Here is a 22,876-nt window from a genome sequence, read left to right as displayed (position 1 = left end):
TCTTGCCATGGTTTCAGATCCCAAACTGCAACTCTTTGCTGATCCCGATTAAGCCCATGTTAGCTAGAGAAATAACTGGCAAACTATTTGTTTAAGTACATCAGTCTAGTTAGACTAACTGAGATTCTAGGCAGTTGCTGCTTGTTTATTCTGCATCCAGTTCAAGCCAGGCCCTCAGCTTCCTTCCAGCACCCCTGGGAGCAGGCAGTTTACAGAATAACCAGTGGGGGAAGTGGTTGTGGTTGTCATTGTCATTAATATTGTCTCTTGTCTGCAGTTTTCTTCCACTTCCCCAGCCCTGCTCTCCAAGTGTTACTCTCATTGCAACATCCCCAAATCCCCCACCCCATCTCTGCCTAGAGCCACCTGGCTCTGTTGGGGATAGCCTTTGGAGCCAGCTGGGAAACTGAAGAGCAGGATTGCTGGGAGTGCTGCCTTAAGCCAACGTGGGAAGAGACAAAGCATGACTCAGTCAGTCCGTCCCTGCCTGTTTGTACCTAATTACCTCGGATGCAATCAGGTTTATACCTATGAAGATGGGCTTTGTTGCAAATTGTACTTAACTACTGAACGTCCGGTATTCATTGTTTGTTGCTCACAGATTGCTACTATTCAGTTGAGTAGCACAGTCACATGCTTACTATTTAAAACATTGATCTGGGAGGCCCTCTACTTTGTAATTCAAATGTTTTTAGCTAGTTCTAGTCCTTTGCCTAATGGAAAGTAGGTAACTGAACAGGTCTTCTATTTTCCTCTATAATGATGCTTTAGAAACAATACTCCTGTTTTTCCACTCAACAAATATCTTGCCAATATTTGTCACCTACCCCGCCTCTTTTTATTCATTACCTCTTCTCCAGGCTGGACCAATTGTGGGAATTAGTGAGAATGGAATACAATTCCAATACTGCTCTTTGGGGTAAATGAAGCGTCACAAAAGAAGGTGACATTTAACACTAGGATATAGAGGATCAGCTCAATTGAGGAATGTTGAGTGTGACCAACGGAATCACTCCTTGTCTTCCTGTTGTCTTCTATTCCTTACTTTGGTAGATTAGCATTCTGCTCAGAAAGCAAGGTCAAAGGTTTGATCCTCAAGGGGACCCATTAGCTTCTCATAGTAGCTAACACAGCCTCCACACGAAACACCAGAGACACCTTGCACGCCACATACACTGTTAGGAAGTGGAGAAGGGGACAAGACAGAGGGGCATAGGTAAATCCTGTCACAGCAGATTCAAAAGTAACTTAAAGCACACACCACCTAGTATCACCTCTGCATATCACAGAGAACACATTTGAAAAATCATTCAGACATAAAGTAGGAGGTAGCAGCAAAGAACAGTATCTTTGGGAAGTGATAAGTAGCTTTAGTTCAAGAAAAGAAGCTCTCAGAAAGGTAACGCTAGTCCCCTAGTATTTCTGAAGGATGGTTGTGAGGCACGGTTATACCTCAAAGCATTAATTTGTGTATTTTCTGTTTATTTTTCTTCTCCTTTGCTGGCTCACTGGTACCCTGAGGGCATGTTTTTCCTTCCTTAATCCACACCTAGGTAGAGACACAATCTCAAAGAAGCCATGGGCCTAAGTAGCAGAGGGAACATCTGGATGCTGCTTGAAGGAGCAGAGTTTCAGGTTCCAGAGATTAGTGAAGACTGGAGCCAAGGGAAGGTGGTACCAAAGAGGAGGGCAGCCTCTCCAGACCTCCCGTCCAACCATGCTGGACTCTTGCAGGCTTCCCAAGGGGCAGGGAACTCTGACACCCTGAGTGGGGAAGGACGGTGTCCGGGGAAATCCTGCCCCCATCAGAAGAACTCAGACATTCCCTGTAGCCTTCTTAGCACTGAATTCTACTATCAGTCTTATACTCGCATTTGACATGTTCAATAGGCTCTTTACACTCGTCCTCTTGATTAAATTCATCTTTAAACACAAGGGGCTTTATTAAGTGGAAAGGTAAGATTAGACTCCTTCGCCAAACTGAAGAGGCTCATGATATGTTCTTCTAAGTGCATGTTATGAAGGATTATATCAATACCAATACTGGAAATGTTAACCAAAATTAGCTAATTCAAAGCCATTATCCATTACATACAATAATGTAAGGAGGAACTTTGGATCAGAATAATATCTGGAGAAACTTTTCGCGATTGTTCTAACCAAAGAAATGGAATGTTTTAGAGAAAAATACTAGATTTAGACTGTCATCATTAGAAAATATGTCAAAATTGAAAGAAGACTGTTTTCCAAGAGATTAGCAGGCTGTTTTTACTTACGATGGGTCTTAGAGAGCCCCGAAGCAGTCTTTCTCAGCCTTGACTATATATTACAACCCCCCAGGGAGCCTCAAAATCACTGCTAACACCCAAGCATCTCTAGGGATGGGCCCCAGTGATCCCAACGTACAACCGAGATCAAGAATGGTTTTCTAAAAACCATGCTTTTCATCTCTTTGGTTTGCAATGTAAAAATAAGGCATGCAACTCTATTTGCAGGGGTGTCGTGGTGGTGTGTTTGAGGTGAGGAAGGTGGGTGAGGGTAGGTAGGTCTCAATTGTCAAAGATGCTGTGGTGTAGGTTATAACTGCGAACTGATTTTGAATTAATTAGGAAAATCTACATATGACAATGGGTATTTGGTTTAAGAAACCACAAGATTATGATTTCAACCTCTTATGCAATCAAAGAAAACTTAATAAGTATCTACCAGATGCTGGACCAGCACTGTTCTGGGGGTTCTTGCAGCAAACAAGGAAGACACTATCCCTGCTCCCGTGGAACTCATGTTCTGGCAGAACGATGCGACACCTCCCTGTGGCTGTCATCACATTCACACAATGCCAGGCATTGTCAGGACTTTCAAAAGAAGCATAAAAAGAGAAAATAGAGCAAGATGTTTTTCTTGTTCCTAGAGAACTATCAGCTTGGCCGAGGAGATGACACTACGACATCTGAAGCATTATACACTAATACGAGCCTTTACACAGCGTTCCTTCCGTGCTAAATTTGTGGGGTGAATAGACAAACATGGAAGAGTTCAAATAAGACAAAAAATTAAACATAGAGTTCTTAGGGAAGCTTTGTGAAATGGGTGGAACCTAAACTAGTCTTGGAAGATGAATAAGGAGTGGATAGAAAGGAGGTGAAGGAGCATCTGGAGTGGGGAAAGAGAAGAGCAGAAGGCATGGGGTGGGAACAAGAATAGTAAGAGCAGGGACAGTATGTAGGGAGAGTGCCAATGGGAAGTAAGGCTGTGAACTTAGGAACGGTAAGTAGGCAGGTTGGATAGAGACAGTGGGAGTAAAATCATCTGAGAGATGTAGGCAGTGCAATGGTCCAAACAGTCGGCAGCTGAGCTTCACAGGAGAGAGAGGGAGAGGGAGGGAGGGAAAGAGGGAGAAAGAGAGAGCTCCTTTGATTCCAAAAGCTGTAAAGCAAAGAGAGATCTCCGGAATCTGTAGGTGCTCAGCTTCCAAGCCCAACTGGAGGTTAAATACTGATTGTGCTGTCAAAACATCTGAACTCAGTGGTAACAACTGAATTTAACTAAAGCTGCAAATAAGCTGAATTTAACTAAAGCCCAGATAGAGTTAAAACATGTATTAGATGAACTCAGCCCTCCACCTTAGCAACCTTATAGAAGAAACGGGGTGTTCTTTTCTGGAGGCACATATTAACTGCTTCAGTCTATTCTAATATTTTAACACACAATGTCTGGCATAAACAACAAATCACAAGACATGCAAAGAAGCAGAAAAATGTGACCAAAAACTAAGAGAAAAGATAATAATATAGGTAATAATATAGGCAAATCCACAAATAACCCATTATTAGAATAAGCAGATAAGAAATTTTTCTGTGATACATATGTTAAACTAGTGGGAAAATGGACAGCATGCGTGAAAAAAAGTGAAGAAAATCAGGAGAGAAAATGAAAACTATTAGAAAAAACCAAATGGGAATTCTAGAACTGGAGAATACAATATCAGAAATAAAGCATTTATATGATGGGCTTTACAGAAGATTGACCAGGACAGAGCCTTGAGGTAGACTGGAGGAGAAAAAGCCCCAGGGAAAAAGAAGAAGGAAGAAAATTAAGAAAGCTTTATCTCAGAAACCAAGATATATGAATACGTCAAATGCTGGTGGAAGGTTCCAGCAAGATTAAAAGAGAGACAGGCCCACACTAGAAAACATGGAGACTCTTGGGGGCTTTAATAAAAACTGTTTTATTGGGGAAAAAAAAAATCAGGCATCAGAGTTCATTTTGTGTCATTCACATCATGGAAACACTGAACATTCCTTAATTGGAGAACTTCACAAGGTCAGGGTGGCAATAGCAATGTGGGGGTAGGAGTGCAGAAGGGTGAGGGGACAAAGGGACCCAGATAGGATGCCATGGGTGTACGCTGGACTCGCCACACTGCAGGCTGAAACTGAAAGGTGAGATGCACGTGAAGAATAAAAAGAATTCAAGAAACTCCAAGAAACAAGAAATCATGATGGATTTACTGTACAAGGATAAAAAAAAGGAAGAAAAAAAAAAAACTAAGCAAAATTTTTATCCATTTCCATCACTGGAAAAGTGGGAACAAGTATAAAGCTGAGGTTTGGGTTAGTATTTGAAGAGTAAAGGAGATGATGACTTGAAGGCTCAACCTTTTGAGTTCCAGACAGAGTGAGAGAGTGACGAGGGCTCCTCCTGGGGCCTGCAAGTGGGAGGCCTGTCTTGGGGAGAACTTCCAAATTGTTTCCTCAGCATACCACACGTGGAAGATGGTAACACCTGTAACATGTCCTGAGGTAAGAGCTGTGACCTGTTGGGGGCGAGAGATCCAGGTGGTTGGGCAGACTCAGGTGCTCCCCAGACCTTCCTGAGGGCTAAGGGTATCAAAATTTCCACACACTCGTGACCCATACATGGCGCACTGTGTGGGGAACTCTGGTCTAAAGGCGTGAGTTGAAGCCTTGTTCACCAATTATGCCTAATGGTCCTGGCACACAGTGGCCCTCCATAACTATCCACTGGTGACTGAAGCCTGCTGCTCATCTCTCACACACCCTGGATTCTAACATTTTAAGAGCAACAAGGTCACTCTGACTCACACAGATGCTAGGCGGTATTAGTCTGTGGAGTTAATCTTCAATTAAAAATTTTAACATCACCACTTTCCATTTCATGGCTCACATTCCTTTCTAATGAGTAATTACACTGTTCAAATCTCAAGGTGAAGACCACGGGAATTTTTTATCTCTTGATCTGTCTTTCACATTGAATACCCTCTCATGTTGATTTTGGAATATTAGTGACTCCTAAGTGAAAGCAACACATTGCACATTATATACGCCTGCAATGCTTTGTACTGTCTGGATTGTACTGTCTCAAGTTCTGTTGCCTATATTAAATAACAAGGATGATAAAATTTGGGATCCAAAGGATATATGCTTTAGGAAAAAAGCCACTTGTCTTTAATCATTCCACTCCAAAGACATTAATTTTACCCGACATTGTTCAAAGACATTATAATACACAAACTTGAATAGGGAAATTTCATTTTCAATTTGAAAACACAGGCTTTTCTGATAGTTAATTTTCATGAGCCTTCTTGGTTATGAGAGAAGAAATCTTTGAATTTCAACTAAGTTTCCTGGAGGAAGTTTTAGGACATTTTGATGAAGAGCTTTGGGAACTGCTTGATTCTTTACCTCTCCGCTCCTCTTGCTGAATATCCCTTTGACCCCAGTTTCTGGCATCTCAGGAAAAAGCTTGCTTCTTCTCAAGGAGCAAAATCAGCTCTTGTTGCTTATGCCATTTCACAGACCAGCACCCTGGGTCCCGCCTCAGGCTGCCCAGATGCTAGTGGGGCTGCATTTCCAGTCTTCTGTCCTCCTGGGCCCCCGGCCTCTTGCCTGGGGCTTGCTGTGTCCTTCCTGGGGTGGCTGCCTCACCTCACTACAGTGTCTATTCTCCTCCCCTTATCGCCTTAGGTACCCTCAAGGGCAGAACCAGTGGCTCATTTGATTTATGGCACCAGCCTACGTTCCTTTTTTATAGCAGAACCCCCAGTTATGGCTGTCCTTGCCTGCTCTGCCATTCCTCAAGATCCAGCATAATAAATACAACCAAACATAAGCCCAAATGGCTACAAGGGTATTCATCTTTAAACTTTTAAACTATTTTCTAATCCATTATTTTCAGTATTAGAGAGTAAAAATAACAATTTCTTTCCACACAATTAAAACTTTCTGGAGGGCAAGAGGAAAAGATGGCAGTCAACATGTAGAAGGAATACAATTTTAAACCATTATCCTGCTAAAATCCTCCTTTCTGTTTTTAGATTCTCAAGATTTGAGATATTTGAGAAGAGCCATTTCATTTCTCATGCATTTTCTTCTCTAAAGCTTTTCTTCTGAAATTGTTTGGCCAGGCATAAAATGCATACCTAACCAGTCAAAATAAAGTTAGGTGGGTATTTTTTTTTTCTTTTCTTTGAGGTCTTTAAGTACAGGTCCTGAATTTGAATCAACTGGAAATTTCTCAGTTTTGCTTTCTGCCCACATGGAATATTTCCAAGGGGCGAATCATTAAGTCTTGTTTAATAAAATAATTATCAGCTCTTCAATTTATTTACAACTCCCCTTCCTAGGAATTCTTATCTGCCAGACCCAGCCACCAAAATTCCCCAATAGGCGTCCACAGTTAATTAACAAAGGACTGATGCCTCCGCTGGAAAAGGAGGCAGCATTCAGGAGATTAGGCTCTGGAATTTGGGAGGTGAGCGCTCTAACACAGGCACGTCATCTGAAGATACCAAGTTCTGGCCAAAGCCCAGAGCCTTCCTGCTGCCTAGAATTTGGCTTGTGAAATCAAGTTGTTAAAGCGAGCCGGCACAGAGCGCTCCTCCGGTAAATCACCTTGTCTGGGGAATCAGGCTTCTTTTTAAAATACTAATTGAAACTGCATGTGTTTTAATTAAAACAACATCTGCCATGGTCTGAAAAAATATGTTTTGAAAAGCAGAGAAGGTACGTCTCTGAAACATCCCCAAAACCACTTACTAAAGTGAAGCTTACACATCCCCAAGAACAGAAAGAACGCACTGCCTCCCCAGGTGCACTGAGCAGGTTTCCAGAGCCTCAGTGGGTCCCTGGGCGCAGGGGGGATGGATTCCCCAGGGTCAAGAAAACAGGTCAAGAAGGTGCCCATGGTGCTCTGCAATGAATGACCTGTGAGGGGTCTGCCCTCCAGACCGGGATGCCCATATCCCAGAGGGTTCTGCCACATGCAAGCCATTGGCATGAGATGAGAAAAATAACGAAAAACACAGTGTCATTTTAACTGATGGGTGTGCCGGGCATTTTGGAGCCCTCTGTTCTCCACTTTGCCAGGAGACCCTTGAGCTCCACTACGTGAGTGCAGAGCTCTATTCCAAGCACACAGAGGATGAGGACCAGGATGTGTTTCAATCCTAGGCCAAAGAATTTAGAGAAACCCTGAGGAATGCTCTCCTGAGTAATGTCCGGCATGCCTCTTTGTGGAGATGGAGACACGGCTTCAGGTATCTCTTTATTCTCCAGAGAACACGCTCTCATGATCAGAGAATTGGGCAAAAATGGACCCAAGGTTTGGATGAAGATCAGTATTTCAGGTCTAGAACTCCATGGATAACACATCTCAAAAATTCAGCTGCAAGATCACTACACAAACAGTAACATTTACAAAGACTCCTTCAGGACAGTGTGAATAGAATGAAGGTTTTTTCCTTTTATTCTCCAAAGGAAAATACATTTTCCTGTTGTGGGGGCGGAGGGGGAAAGGGGTGATTGTCATTCTGTTGGCGACATTACTTTTTTCCTTATTCAGTTTTTGTTTTAATAAAGACAGAACATTTTTATGTTGTCTTTTAAATATAACCAGCAACCACTGTCTATAAACAGTCTTTAGCGTGGCCACATAAAATCTTTCATCCAAATATTTAAAACAGATTGTGGCAAGAAGAAAAAGCTAAGAAGGGAATGCCCTCGCCACCCCCACCTGGCCGCCTATTCCCCAGAATGAATGAAAGGGATGGTTGGAAAACCCCGTGCGGGGAGAGAGACAGCACTGGAATTATGCATGAAATCATAATGAACTCTCAGGTAAGAGACTACCCTTACTTTGCTCCTGACTCACCAATGTGGGGAAGTATGAGATGCGCACTGCTGCTACACCTGGAGGTGAGGGGCTCCTTTTCCTTCCGTCTCCCCTGGGGGGATAGCTGTCTTTGGGAGCCAGCAGGTTCCCCTAGGAAATGGCCCCTTCCTGACCCCGACAGAGTCGGATGCTGTCTGGTGGTCCCTTTGAGACTGGAGTGGATTGAGAAAGTGCTCCCTGGATAGAAGCAGCACAGCTAGTTGACAAGGTGAAAAGACGGCCAGCAGAGCGAGAAGAATAGATCATGTAATATGAACATGTGGGGGCATCAGTCAAGGATTCTTACAGATCATTCCAAATGTGGTGACTCAACCAAAGAGTAGTGTGCAGGCAAAGGGTCATGCAACGTGGAGAGGATGAGGCAAAAGGACCCAGGTGAACTGGAAGGGCCAGGTCCATGAAGCAATGGAAGGTCCTTCTCTTCAGTCCAGGGAGGGACGGGGTAGCTGGGAGGATGCTTCCAGCATCCCAGCCCTGGCTCGCCTGCAAAAAAGTGTGGCAAGCAGCCACCACCCAGGGAAGCGAAGGAAGGGTGCTCTGTTAGCTCTGCCAATGCTACCCGCAGGGGTGCAGTGGCTCTGCCAATCTTTGGCAATGATTGAAGAACACACAGAAAGCGTTACAATTTCCTACCCAATCTCAAACCTCTTTCAAAGTGGCAGCAGAACGAGTTTGACTAGAGTCCTGGATTTGAGGGGGCGTCTAAGCTGTTTTCCTCTATTCCCCGGACACTGTGGAAAGATGCTGAAATGGACATTGCCTCGATGCCTTCCTATCTCTATTTGGGATTCGCCAAACCTCCTCTAGATCTGTTCTTTAGAATAAATAACCCATATTATTCATCCACCAGTTAATTAGTTCAGCAAATACGTACTGAGTGCCTGTAATGGGCATAGCAAAGAGCTACACAGTATAGGACATAAAAATAAATATGTTACCTGATCTGGGCTTATTATCTCATTGGGGGAAGATGCAATGCATACCACAAAAAAAGTAAAAGACAACACAAGAATAAAATTGCACAACACAACTCTTAAGATAAATTAAAAGACTTCTTCTCAAGTAGGTGCTACCCACTTCCACACTCAGTTCAAGGAGTAGCCTTCATCAGGTAGGCCACCCTGATCTGGGCTCTGAATCATGGGTGGAAGGTCTGCAAGTGCAGTGATGAAAGAGCAGGCCAGGGAGGGAGACAGCTTGGGTAAAGGTCTGTAAGTGGGAATGATGGTACAAAAACTGGTATGGCTGAAGAATTCATGAAAAAGAGTAGTGAGAGATAAGAGGCAGTTTGAGATGAGCAAGGGCCAGGCCTCCAGTGTGACCCCAAGACATTCCCAGGACAGAGAATCCTGCATGTTGAGAAACTTACTTGCAGTGCCCATGTCACACTTAGTAGCTGCTTTGATACAGTCTGTTGATTTTCCATGCTGTCTGCAAACGCAGCAAAACAAAACAGCACATATGATGAAATTACTCTCTTTAGGATTATTTTCCATGGATGGGTAGAAACGAGTTAATGACTAATGTTTGTCAAGTAGTGGATCTCTCTTCTGTTTAGTGTCTGTGTGTACTTTATGTTTTTTACTTTGTTGGCATTTTGTTTGTTTGCTGATAGAGGGTGGAGATTTGGCTAAAATAAATATCTGCCATCTTCATCAGGAACCAGCAACCTGCTGAAATGGATGGCATTTTGCTAACTTGTGAAAGCAATACAATATTCTTTGCTCTTTTCACTGAAGCTAATTATTACCATTATTTTCCTTTAAAAAAAAAACTTTCTGGGTGATGAAACAACACTTTGTGCAGAAGGATAATTACCATTTTTGGAAGGTGGCAAAGAAAAGTATAGATGTGCATTAACCTGGACCACTGTGCTACGTCATTCAGAAGAACACAAAGATCCAGCTACTGCGTAATTATTGCCCAATGGCAGAGACACACACAAAGCCATGGAAGCCCAAATAGGAAGACACAGGAGAGGGAGAGCATGTGACACTCCTTTTAGTGCTACTATATGATCCCCATTACAGTTGATACGGCAGGGTGATTGTTGTTCAATAGCCTGTTGGGAGTTTTCTGGATAATGGAGTCTAAGGAAGATGAACCAGTCCTTAACCAGAGTGTAGTAGCTGCTCCTCCCCCGCTTCTAACTAAAAGAATGACCTAAGAAGAGATGTAATTTAAACTGAAATCCCAGAAGTGATGATGGAAAAAACTGGATTCCTTCTGAAATTCTGAGTGTCTGCATACATCCAATAAATTTTAGGAGGAAAATGAACTGGCTTTCTGATGATGTTTTATTTAATTTCCTTACATAATATTTGGCTAATTTGGAGCTCATTTTAAAATGATGGCAAGACAGCATAAAAAATTTAGTTCAGTCATTCATTCAACAAATATTTCTGCAATCTCTACCATGGATCAGGTGCTGTTCTAGGTACATGGGCGCCATCAGTAACAAACAAGAGAGAACTTCTTGCCCTTCATGGGCTTACATTCCAGTGGGGAAGATGGACAAGAAACAAGATAAATAAGTAATATGTTGTATATTAGAAGGTGATCTGTGCTATGGAGAAAATAAGGCAGGGAAGGAGGTAGAATTTTAAGATTAGTGGCCAGAAAATGTTCTCTTGGGAATATAACACTTGAGTAAAGACCTGAGTGGGGTGAGGTTTGAGGTGCATGGACACCTAGAGGAAGAGGATTCTAGGCAGAGGGAACAGCAGGTTCAAAGGCCCTGAGGCAGGATTGTGGCTTATGTGATAAAGGAACCACAGTGAACCAGTAGCCACAGCAAAGTTAGTGATTATGAGAGGGGAGAAGGTGAGGCTGGAGAGGGAACAGAGAGCTAGATTGTATAGAGCTGTATCAGCCCTGCCAAGACTTCATTTGACACTGAGAGAGATGAGGAGGTGTCGGAGGGTTTGGAATGGAGACATGACATACTCTGACTGAGGTTTCAACAGGACCTCTCTGGCTTCTGCAATGAAAGTAGACTGCAGGGGGTGAGGGTAGAAGCAGGGAGATTGGGTAGGCAAGAGACGATGGGAATTTAGGAGAAAAAGCAACAAAGATGAGAACTGTCAGATTCTGTGAAAATTCAGAAGGAAGACCGGATTTGTTGACGGATTGGAATGAGGGGTGAGGCGCCAAAGGGGACTCAAGGTGCCTCTCCTGGACCACTGCAAGGACAAAGTGCTATTTGCTGCTGTGGGGAAGGACTGGGATTGGGGGCAAAGATAAGGAACTCAGGTCCAGACATGTTATATTTGAGATGTCTGTTGGACATCCAGTGGGGGCGCTGGACAGACAGTTGGACACAGACATCTGAGATCCATACAGAGATATCCATGTGAGAGCTGTCAACATACAGATGATCTTTAATACCATGAAACCATATGAGGTCACCAAAGCTTTGAGTGAGAGATGATAGAAAAGAGAAGTCCAAGTTTAACTTTTTTTCATTCTTAGTTCAAAGTCATTGCAGCTTTCTCTTCAATAATAAGTTCTATACAGCATTTTCCTATAAAAATCACTACTTTTATACAATATTTAAAGTAAAAGGGTCAGCAAAGCTCACATTTCTTTTCTCCTAAATAGAACAGAACGGTGTTTTTTTGTTAAATTCTGCTTTTCTCATTCAAGAAAAAAGTTATTGATTCCATAAGCCCATGACTTAGATATTTTCACTTCTATTTTTAAATGCTTGCCGCCCTTTCCTGTCTGGTGACATTTGATAGTAAAGGCTTAATTTAACATGGGCTGCGTGGAGCTGCAAATGTTCCTGCCTCACACAGAGTACTAGATAATGGGCTTCTGAGAGAGAAGAGATGCCTAGAAGCTAGAAAAGCAATCAATAGTTCCCTATTTTGTTATATTTTAATCCACCAAAAGAATAAAACACGCAAACACACAGTACCTAGCAGTTAGTATCCAGGCAGCAGACTGATTATCTATTGATTTTTCCTCCATTTTCTAGAAGAGCAACAGGATTTTATTGGAACCTACCTTGTCTGAAACAACTGTGTAAGGAAAAGGAAACTGGATATGGAGGAGGTCTCTTGACCTTTCAGCTAATGGTCTAAATATAGGGAATCCACAAACAACATTTAAATTAAATTCAGACTAAGTATAAATATCAAATCGCGAGTTATTTCATACTTTATACTGTATTGCGAGTTTAACAAATAATTTCATTTATTAGACACAGATCTGAAGTCTGGTTTCTTGTGAATAAACACATGGCTGGAGACCTGCAAAACCTTTGGCTTTCATTGGAGGATATAATGGGTATTGTGAAATGGCAGGAGGAAAAGTGGCTGGTTCCCAGATCACAAACAGCTTAGTACACCATGCTCAGGAATTTGGATAGCGGAAACAGACCCGTGTATCTATGTAAAATCTGGACCCCGGCCTGGTATTCCAACTGCCCCAGGAACGGAATCTTGCCCCATTGCCCACTCTCACCTGCTTTCTCCCAGTCCCCCAGAGGCTACATAACCTGAACTTTTGCCATAGTGGGCAGTCCAGCTTCTTGCCACCTGATGTCCACTGACATCCATTACCTACAGTCAAGCTTGACAGGCTTCATGCTGCACGACTGACCAACAACCCTCCTAAGGTCATCTCTTTGATCCTAGATGCCTACCAGTAGGACAATAGTTCGTGGGGAAGCTTGTGCTTCTCCCTGAGCAGGTCCTTGTGGTTCATCAGTTCATCAGGCATCCATAGCCTTAGCCTGGACATCTTCCCACCCACAGAGGGAGGAACCAGAAGGCCTCTCCTACCTGGATTCCCACCATTCACTCTGCGTCAGGCACACGAGGCCCCTTGAAAGCCTTGAACCCACTGGTTCACTTCCAGCTCTCCCTCTAGGGGGCCGTCTGAGGGACTGCTCCTTCAGCTTAGATGCTCTTCCCCTGAAATATCCAAGTGGCCCACTCTTGCCTCCTTCAAGTCTTTGCTCAAATGTTCCCAATAACTCCCATCTTGAACTTGACCTCCTATATTTAAAATCACAATCACCTATGCTAAGTGAAAGAAGCCAGACACAAAAGCTCACATATGATATGATTCCATTTATATGACATTTCCTAAATATAAAAATCCATAGAAACAAAACACATATTGATGGCTGCCAGAGGCTGGGAGGAGCGGGAAATGGGGGGTGACTACTTAATGGGTACAGGGCTTTCCTAGGGTGATGAAAAGATTTTGGAACTCGATATAGGTGGTGGTTGTACAACATTGTAAAAATACTAAATGCCACTGAAATGGTTCACTTTAAAATGGTTAATTTTATGTTATGTGAATTTCACCTCAGTTACAAAAAACTGCAACGTCACTAATTACCGTCTCCTTTACCCAGCTCCATTTTCCCCACAGAACATTTCAACACATACATCCTGAGTTGCACGTGCTTATTTTCTTGATTGTACATCTCCTCTCTCCTAAATGTAAACTCCACAAGGGCAAGGCTTCCCAACTGTTTTGCTCATCGGTATAATCTCTGGGCCTAGAACAGGCCTGGGACAAGACAGGTCATAAGTAAATATTTGTCAAAGACATAAATGAATGTGTGACTTCTTTAATGCTTCATTAATAAAAGATTCTCCTAATTTCTTGAATACCAAATTAAAGGGAAACGAGTCTTTGAAAAATAGGATTAAAGAGCCAGTACAGTGTAATCCAAAATAAATTTTAAAACAGAGAGGGAAAGAAAAGTGGTGTGAATCCCATGAGAATTCCAGTTCATCAAGTGGAAAGCAAAACAGGCTGAGAGGGATTTAGAGGATCAGGACGATGGATCCAGTGATGAGCATTGTGGTCGTTTTTAATTTGCAAGGATTAGAAATGTCAACAAACATCGCATTTTCCTCTTAATTCTAAAAGATAAAACGGCGCACTGGATTTATAATAGAAGGAGAGCTGGAAAACCGAGGCCTCTAATAAATACACGTGCATTTCTTCTGCAATAGGGATTCAATCACACGCACCACACCAGGAAATATTTTCGCATAAAAACCGAGAGGCTGTGAATCAGAGAGAACGTACCAATGAGCTCCTTATTTCTGACGTCCAAGGCCATGTTCCGGAGCGCCGTGGCCACCGCGCACACCACACGGTCGTTATCTATTCGGAGCAGCTCCACGAGGATGGGCAGGCCTTTTTCTTTCCGAACAGCAGCTCGGATATATACTGACCACTGCAGAAAGAGGGACAGTAAAGATGTTAGAAGCGGAGGCAGAAAACCCTACAAGCAAATAGCATGTGCAGGTTTTCAGACGGCCATTTACAGGAGCCAAAAAGGTTGAATTACCAAGACCTAGTTGTAGAATGGGTTGAACGTGTTAGACATATATTTAAAAGTTTTAACTTTATTTTTTGCCTTCAGCATATGATAAAATTTTCATGGTTAATCAGTTAATGAAATTTCGTTTCTCTGGTGCCAGTGTTTTTAGTCAATCAGTTGGAAAGCTATTTGCATATGCATACACCTGATGTGGTAAGATATGGAGGTGTGGGACAGGAAGGGCTGGCTATTGACATTAAGAGGAATAACAAAAGAATCCTGGAAAAAGTAGAAAATGATAAAAAGTTGAGTGTGGGTAATTTTTTTAAAGAGATTTGAATTTGGAGTTGGGGCATAGCGATGAGTTGCCTAATATACTGACAGGAAATTGTTTGCTGAATAATAGAGATTAAGTGAGCTAGAAAAATGTAGGGATAAGGAGAGGTAAATATGACATTGAAAATCCAGAGTAAAATTGCAAAAAAAAATTTTAAAACATTAAGATTAAAACGTATTATGTCTAGGGCCATAATTTATACGGTAAGACATACACTTTGTTTTGGGTTGGCAGTTGGCAGCTTTAATGGGATCCACCTCACGTTTACTATGGAAATGTACTTGCAATATTAGAATGATAAAGCATTCTGATTCATTTAACAGAATGCAGGTAGGCCGAGATTTTTCAGACATTTGCATATGCACTATACTCTTGTACAGTGTTCCAGAGAAGAGTACGTATTATAAAAATAGACCAATGTTAGGTTTAATCTGTTGCAATTTCATTTATGATCTAACAAAATAACATTCATGACATGAGGTTTTGGATTCTGTGGTAGAGGCCTCCTGGGGACCACCAAAGACAGAGCCAAGTTCCCATCCCTCCCCCGCCAGGGCCCTCCCCCCACTTCCCCCCTGGGGCAGGCACCCCAGAGCTGGCTCTCACCTGTGGCAGGCAGGGAGCCCCCTCTGGCAGTGAACGTAGGGCATACGCCATGCCTGCCACATCCTCAGCCCAGCCCTGCATGAAATATGAGATTAAGAAAACACACAACTTCATCCCGTCCTACGTTAGAAGTCACATTCACATAGTTTCTTAGCACCATCAACTCATGCTCTTGGCTTTCCTCCTGCCCCCACTCTGTGCCTCCAGCTCCAGGAAGCCTGAGGGGGTGGGGAAGCATACAGAACTCACTAGAGCATCTCTTGATTGCGATGAACTATTTCACAGCCCTGCCCTCAGGGAACAAAGAAACGGATGGTCAGGAAGTCTTAGACATAGACAAACACTGAGATTTGGAAGCTGCTAATTGGAATCTGGATGTGTGGATGTCATACCCCTTCCCAGGGAGGGAGGTGCTTCATTAAAACAATACAAAACATCCTTCATGTCCACTGGAAATTTCACTTACAATTTATCATGCTGAGACATGATTTTCATCTACCTTCTCTACTATTTGTGAACTTTCTGGTCTCTGGTGCCCAGAAAAGACTGGAAACCTCAGCTTATGCAGCCCATTCATTGTTGGGTTCTTCCCTAAAACTAAAGAGGGAATCTAGAAAATGGAAGAAAATGGAAATCAGAGTGTGGGGTCAAGGTTTACAAAGTATAAGATGAATATCAACAATCAATTTTAACACTGGGGAGATATATTCCGGACCTTTTGAGAGACTGTAGGGAATGTTTTTGCAAACTTGGGCAGGCTGAAGCATGAGCCCTAAAGATGACCTCTTTGCCCAGTACCACCTTATTCTAGGTTTGCACATTAGTGAACCCTTCTAATTCCGTAAGCTCCTAGGTGGTCACCATTAGTGTTCTTATTTTATAGATAAGGAAATCTAGACACAAAGATGTCAAATAACTGCCTCCAGGGGTCACCTGTGCCTCTGACCTACAGTCCTGTTACTCCAAATCTGCTTTTCTTTATGATGCTGACAGCATCACTGTCTCATTCTCTCTTTCCTAATCCTCTGTGCTCAGTCTCCCAGACACTGCCTTGCCCTCCCCTCCCTCCTTCCAAACGTCAACAGAGGAGAACCTGGCCCTACCTGAAATGAGTTGAGAAGGGAAGGATATGACTTTGTTTTTCCTTCTTAGTTTTCCAGCTATTATATCCCTCCCATGTTGGATGAAAAGATGATTTGGTGTTTGGAAAATAATAAGAGTCCTTCAGCTTTGCTGGGAACCGATTTGAGAGTAAAAAAAAAAAAAAAGGCTATGTATGGCCAAAAATGTGTATGAGATATAGATACACGTTTTTGGTATGAGAATATGGTCATCAGTGATATGTTTTTCCTAAGTAGAAAGGGATAATCAGACAAGAGATTTGATCTTATATTATTGATGCATACAAAATAACTTTTATTTTGAAACTTTTAGAGGTGTATGTATGGAAAATTCCCAGTATTAGCTTAGGATATGATAACTTAGAATAACTGATTTACATTTCACTCAAAAGATGTTGCAAGTTTCCATGAATTTTCTTGGCATGCAAAGATATGTGATATTGATGCTTTTCAACTAGCAGCCAACCAATTGACCAGTCTTGGAGTAGGTTACTACATACTTTGCATACGTAATCCACATATGAAGACTATGTGTAACCCAACAAGAAGGAGTAAAAGACAGAGGCTGAAAGGAGAAAGGCATCACACAAAGTTATTTGGAAAATGAGGAACATTCCCCAGGTGTGTTCAACACAGAAACATGAGGCTCATACAGAGTTTTCCCAAAGAAGTGAGTTACCTTGGAGAGCACAGCAGCCTCTGTGGTGGTGAGAAAGATGTATGGGTTGCCAAGAGTTTTGTAATCAAAACAAAAGTAGTTGTATCACTGGCATAAAAACAGTTGAACAAGGGAGAAAAGTATACCATAACTCATTGTGGATGAGGAAATCTTTGGATGGAGCTTGACTTTTGCAAACAGAATCAGAGCATCATGTACCAAGCAGTGTAGAGGGAAGGGACAAAAGGCATGGACCAGGATGCCTTTAAGAAGAATGGTCCATGAGCCGAAGAGAGGATGCTTGATGATTCAAAATGAGGAGAAGGGAGAGAAGAAAGAGGAGCAAGAAAGGAAGGGGAGGATGACAAAGAGAAGATGGAGGAGGAGGATCTGGTTCAGGAGACAAAAGCACAGAAACATGACCCAAACTGTTCCTGGTGATATGCTTTCCCAATGAGGACCTCAGGAGACTTATGAGCCCTCAAAATAATCTCAGTGAAAACAAACCTAACACTTAAACCAAATGCCAGGTACTCTTCTTTTTTTTTTTTTTCCCCACATGTATTAACTCATTTAATCCTCACCTCAACTCTATGTTGTAGGTACTATTGTTACTGCCATGTTACAGACGAGAAAAGAGAGGCACAGCAAGGTCACACAGCCTGCAGCTCCTTGACCAGGTCTTGAACCCAGGGAGCACTGCCCCAGAGTTGGTATGCTCAACCACCATTCTCTTCTGCATCTCAGAAAGACAATGTAAGTTATACACATCTACACTCATAGTTGATATAATCCCTTACAAATTCACCAACTAACCTTGGCCTCATACTTCATGTTATTATTTTAGTCTTCCAATAACCTATTTGGTACTCCTCTAAACTCCCAAATTAAAGACCTTTGAGCACTGTCAATGGAGCTACTGGACATTCTACTCTAGTCTTGAGAACAACTTTTCTGGATTTAGCAGACCTGATACAAGAAGTCGTGTCTAACTGGAATCACAAAGAGAATAGCCTTGTGTGTGTCAGGAAAGGATCGACTCTATTTGCATGTGATGAGACAATTTGAAATAGCAAATACTGTTCCTTCTCCTCCTCCTGACCCACGGCTCTTCCTGGGGAGAGGCTCTGCCACTATTTGGCTCAAGAAATGTTGTCAGAATGGGATAGAGCACAAAGCAGCAAATATTTAGTGTTTCAGGCTAGAGGGTACAGATGCAGGTGAAAGATGAGATACACTTGAAAGGGGATGAGAATGGACAGAGAACAGTTTGCCTTCTCCACAGAGTCATCATAGAGCCTCGGAGCTGGAGAGAGAAAGGATCCAGCCTCAAGAGGAAGCAGGGGGTGTGACTGCATCATGGAGGGGCTGCCACCTGAAGTGCCCCTGGACAAGTACCCCTCTGTGAGAGGCTGATGATAAAATCCCTCCAGAAGATGGTAGAATGGAGAGTCAAAAGAAGCTCTGCTGTCCTTTCTGGAGCTCAGCAGAGTCTGCGCAAGACTCAGTGAAGTCCTCTGCACCATCATGGAGTGGGGGTCACACAGTAGGAATGGCAACATGGCTTGCCAGATGGAAGAGTATTCCTGTGATCCCAGTGTGGCATGGGGTAGCCCCTGAGGAATTCCGTGGTCTTGAGTGAGTGGGCTGTGTAAGTCAGCTGAGGAAGAAAGGCGAAGGACCCAGGGCCGTAGAGGGGTTACTTGAGCAGGAGGCGGCGGACACATCAAAATGGCAGACGTGGGTGATGCCTGTCTGGGTTAAGGAGAGGATGTGGCTGCATCTCAGGGGAGATCAATAGTGAGGAGAGGCAGGTGCAGGCCAGGAGAGCACCTTGGACCAGAGACAGTCCAATCACCAATCACTATGTCCCAGCTGAGAACCCAACAGGTTGAGGAGGCTCATACTGGGCAGGAGGCAGCTTAAGACAGAAATGAATCCAGACTGAGAATGGACACCCAATCTCCACCCTTGCAGGGACATGCCTGTAAGACTCCCCAAGTTGAGCATCAACTGCAGGGGCCAGGAGAGGATGAAGGCTGACAAACATAAATGTGGCCAAATTTTAAGCCTGAAGGGACTCGGAAATACTTGAATTTGTTTGAAGTTAGCTGGAGATGTTTAGATGAAATGTTGTTCTTTTTGCCTTTTTTGCATCAGGCAAATGAAGGCTCAGAAATGAAACTAAATTGAATTACACAAAACAAAGAACTTGACATGAGTTTGTGTCCAACAACGTTCCTCATTGTCTGTATTGTGGGTTTGGTAATATAGTGAAATCAGTAACTTTTTAACCCTTTCAACCCAGGCTACCTCATTCCAGTGTGGATTGCCAGGGACTTGACTTTTAAAAACCCCAGTCCAGCCATAAACAGGATGGATGGCTATAATTTTTGCAAAAATTTCTCCCCTTCTTAAACTAAGGTGATTCCATTAAGGCTGATTTATGTTCCTATAGGGAGATTAACACTGTAATTTAACTAGCTTTTCCCTCTTGTAATGCTAATAATTTGTTAAATAATGAGAGAGAGTATTCTCTTTTAAGTACTAAATATTCTATTATGAGGCTGAACCCATTATAGTGCTAAAATTCTGAATTTGTTGATTAATATCTCTAGATTTTCAAAGTGCTCCTGCTTTAGAAGTATTCTGTGATTAAATGGTTTTGTTACTTGATTGTTTTCCCACTGACTTCTTTTATCAAACTAAGATAGTTTAATTTGCACCACTTTTCTTTTGATATGGTAAAGAAAAGTTACATTTTCAAACCAAACTCTTCCAAACACGACTTCGTCTTTCAGAAGCATTTTAGCATCTTGTAGTGTCATGGGCCACAACGTGCTCAAATCCTACAGCTGTACAATGAGTAAGACATTGCAATGACTCTAGTACAGACTGCACGAGATTCTCAAATTTGTTTTAGAGTTCATTTACAAAGCCACATTATTTACGGTTGTATCTCATTCTCATAAGAGGGCAGAAAGCAAAAAAAAAAGAGCTAACTTATTCAGTCTTATTTTAACTGGTGGTTTACTAATAAATAATGTTAAAAAAAGGTCAAAGCTACAGAAAACGTGTAGCTTTTCCTGCATGTCTCCTCCAGTATTCGCTCTAGCATGGATTATTATCTGAATTGCCAAGTTCCTCCAGGTGGTGAACAACTGTTTGGTGGCTGCATGAAGATTTATGAAGCAACTGGGCAGTGTTCACACAAGGCTCTTCAAACGCTGGGGCTCCTTTGCAATGCGCATAGGATTCAGGTGTCAGCTCTTTAAATTCAGAGCTACATTATAAGATTATATATTTTTGTTTGCAAAATTTATTTTGAAAAGTCGTGTCTCTAATCAAGAGGAGTAGTGAAGAATTCCCTTATGTTGGTAAAGCAATGAATCAATTTAGTAAATAAAAATTTAGTTAAGGTAAAGGCAGCTATTGCATATTTAATGTGTTTTTCTGTTTGTATTTTTGAAATGTAAGTCAGTTTAGTGCAAAGATGGGATTTTACTGCATCTGTTCATGCAGTGTTGAAAATTTTAATGTCCAACAAGAGAATTTCCTAGGGCAAAAAGCACTTAGATAGACTTTTGTGGTAAGAACAAATAAAGAAGGTCAAGCTTAAGTAAAAGTGACACAGAGCAAGATTTTTTTATTGTGAATGCTATCAAATATTAGAGATGTCATCACTGTATGCAGACGGCATTTAGAAATGCCTTCCGGGGAACTAAATATGACCTTGTTAGATCATAGGCATGCATGGTCTGAGACAAAGGCTGTGATAGGTCATACTCTGAGGCTCCTGCATGCCCCCTAGTGGCAGGGCTGGTAAACACCCCCTGAGAAGGGAGACTGACAGGAATGCAGGTTCAAAGTGAAACTGCTAACTTCTGCCCTCTAGACAATGAGGATCGTGATCAAGCAGTGCAGGCATGGCAGATTCAGCGACTCTTCACTCAATATAAGAAAATAAATGTAATTCAGTTGTTTTTGTTCTCACTTATTAGACACCAAGTCAGAAAACTTCTCCTTTAATATGCATCCCTTTTTTTTCTTTTTAACTATGATGCCTCAAGGGGACAGGGGGCCAGATTGCATATTTTTCTTTTGGAGCCAGAAAATATGCCATTTTTGGCACATTAAACAATTTCTTCCTTTTGGTGATGGGGTGGGGGGAATCTGAAATTTGTCTTTAGGGCACAGTCTGGAGGGACCATGTTGATACGAGCCCTTTCAGTCTTGCAAGTACAAGGCACAGTTTTCATTGAAGCCCTTGGTAGTAAGTTAACTCGAGCGACATTACTTTTTACTAAGATATTAAGCATTTTATTTTGCAACACAAATTGAACATATTAGCAACTCTTTGTCCCTTTAGACTAGAAAACTCTATTTTCTTGAAACTAGATTTAGATTACCTTATGCCTGCAAATTATTAGTCATTGTTGGTGGTGTATGAGTTTGTGTAAGCATTTGTCTACTGAGGCCCGGAGTTGAGCCCAGATTATGTTAAGAGGGACATGTAAGTGTGATCTTGACTTTTTTTTTTTTTTTGAGGAAGATTAGCCCTGAGCTAACTACTGCCAATCCCCCTCTTTTTTGCTGAGGAAGACTGGCCCTGAGCTAACAGCCCTGCCCATCTTCCTCTACTTTATATGTGGGACGCCTACCACAGCATGGCTTTTTGCCAAGCGGTGCCATGTCCCTACCCGGGATCTGAACCAGCAAACCCCGGGGCCGCTGAGAAGCGGAACATGCGAACTTAACCACTGCACCACCGGGCCGGCCCTTAATCTTGATTTTCTTAAGAGAACATTTCTGGTTGAGGATTTGTGTTCTTTTTCTGCTTCCTGCTGGTGGATGGTGATCACATCTTGGAAGTCACATGTTGAAGATGGCAGAAGAGCTGACAGCCTGGGTGAATTAATTCATGGAGGAGAGCTGCCCTCCTCACACACCTGCCCTGACCTGTTACATCAGGAGAAAATAACTTGTATCTTGTTTGAGCCCTTGCATATTAGGGGTCTTTTTGCTGTAGCAGCTGGCATTCCTCTAAATAATGAGACATGTTAGTGTATTCAAATGAACTCTAATCATTGACTCTTAGCCCTAAGGTTTTAACTAGTAATGTTAGAAGTCTGATTCCTCATTCCTGTCCTCTTCCTTGTAAAAATGATCCCTTGCACATCCTTGTGCATTGTGTATATATACACCCTTGTGTCTATACTCCCATCATAGCACTTACGATGGTTTCTGAACTTTTTATTTACATGTTTATTATATTGGGAGGTACCTCACAGAAGGTACCAAGTCATATTCATCTCTTTATGTCAATTGTCTTCCAATTTATGGCTCATAGTTGGAGATTAAAAAATGTTTAATTGGGGGCCGGCCTGGTGGCACAGCAGTTAAGCTCATGCACTCTGCTTTGGTGACCCAGGGTCTGCCAGTTTGGATCCCAGGCAGGGACCTATGCACTGCTGATGTGAATGTGGTAGGCGTCCCATATATAAAGTAGAGGAAGATGGGCACAGATGTTAGCTCAGGGCCAATCTTCCTGAAAAAAAAAAGTTTAATTGATGAAAGAAAATGTCAGGTTGATTTCCAGCATCAAGCGCTTATTATTTAAGAACAGCATTCACCACTGAAAGGAACTATGCAGAAAGGATCAAAGCCAC

The 22,876-nt window shown here is 42.3% G+C and overlaps 1 protein-coding gene across 8 annotated transcripts in view; it reads right to left on the bottom strand.

Annotated features, from left to right (window-relative positions):
• CTNND2 (catenin delta 2) overlaps positions 1 to 22,876 on the bottom strand; it is an 888,692-nt gene that overhangs the window by 85,814 nt on the left and 780,002 nt on the right. For 6 of the 8 annotated variants that reach the window (XM_070519868.1, XM_044779487.2, XM_070519864.1 and 3 more), the window contains 2 exons: positions 15,429 to 15,503; positions 14,248 to 14,398 (listed from right to left, as the gene is read on the bottom strand). In XM_070519868.1, the coding sequence (XP_070375969.1) occupies positions 14,248 to 14,398; positions 15,429 to 15,503 (226 nt within the window). The remainder of the gene's footprint in view (positions 1 to 14,247; positions 14,399 to 15,428; positions 15,504 to 22,876) is intronic. The other 2 variants (XM_070519863.1, XM_070519865.1) reach the window with 1 other exon arrangement.

Source organism: Equus asinus, chromosome 10 (genome assembly GCF_041296235.1).
Source record: "Equus asinus isolate D_3611 breed Donkey chromosome 10, EquAss-T2T_v2, whole genome shotgun sequence".
NCBI lineage: Eukaryota > Metazoa > Chordata > Mammalia > Perissodactyla > Equidae > Equus > Equus asinus.
Note: the sequence above shows the minus strand (reverse complement) of the source record. Positions and strands in the feature narration are given on the sequence as shown.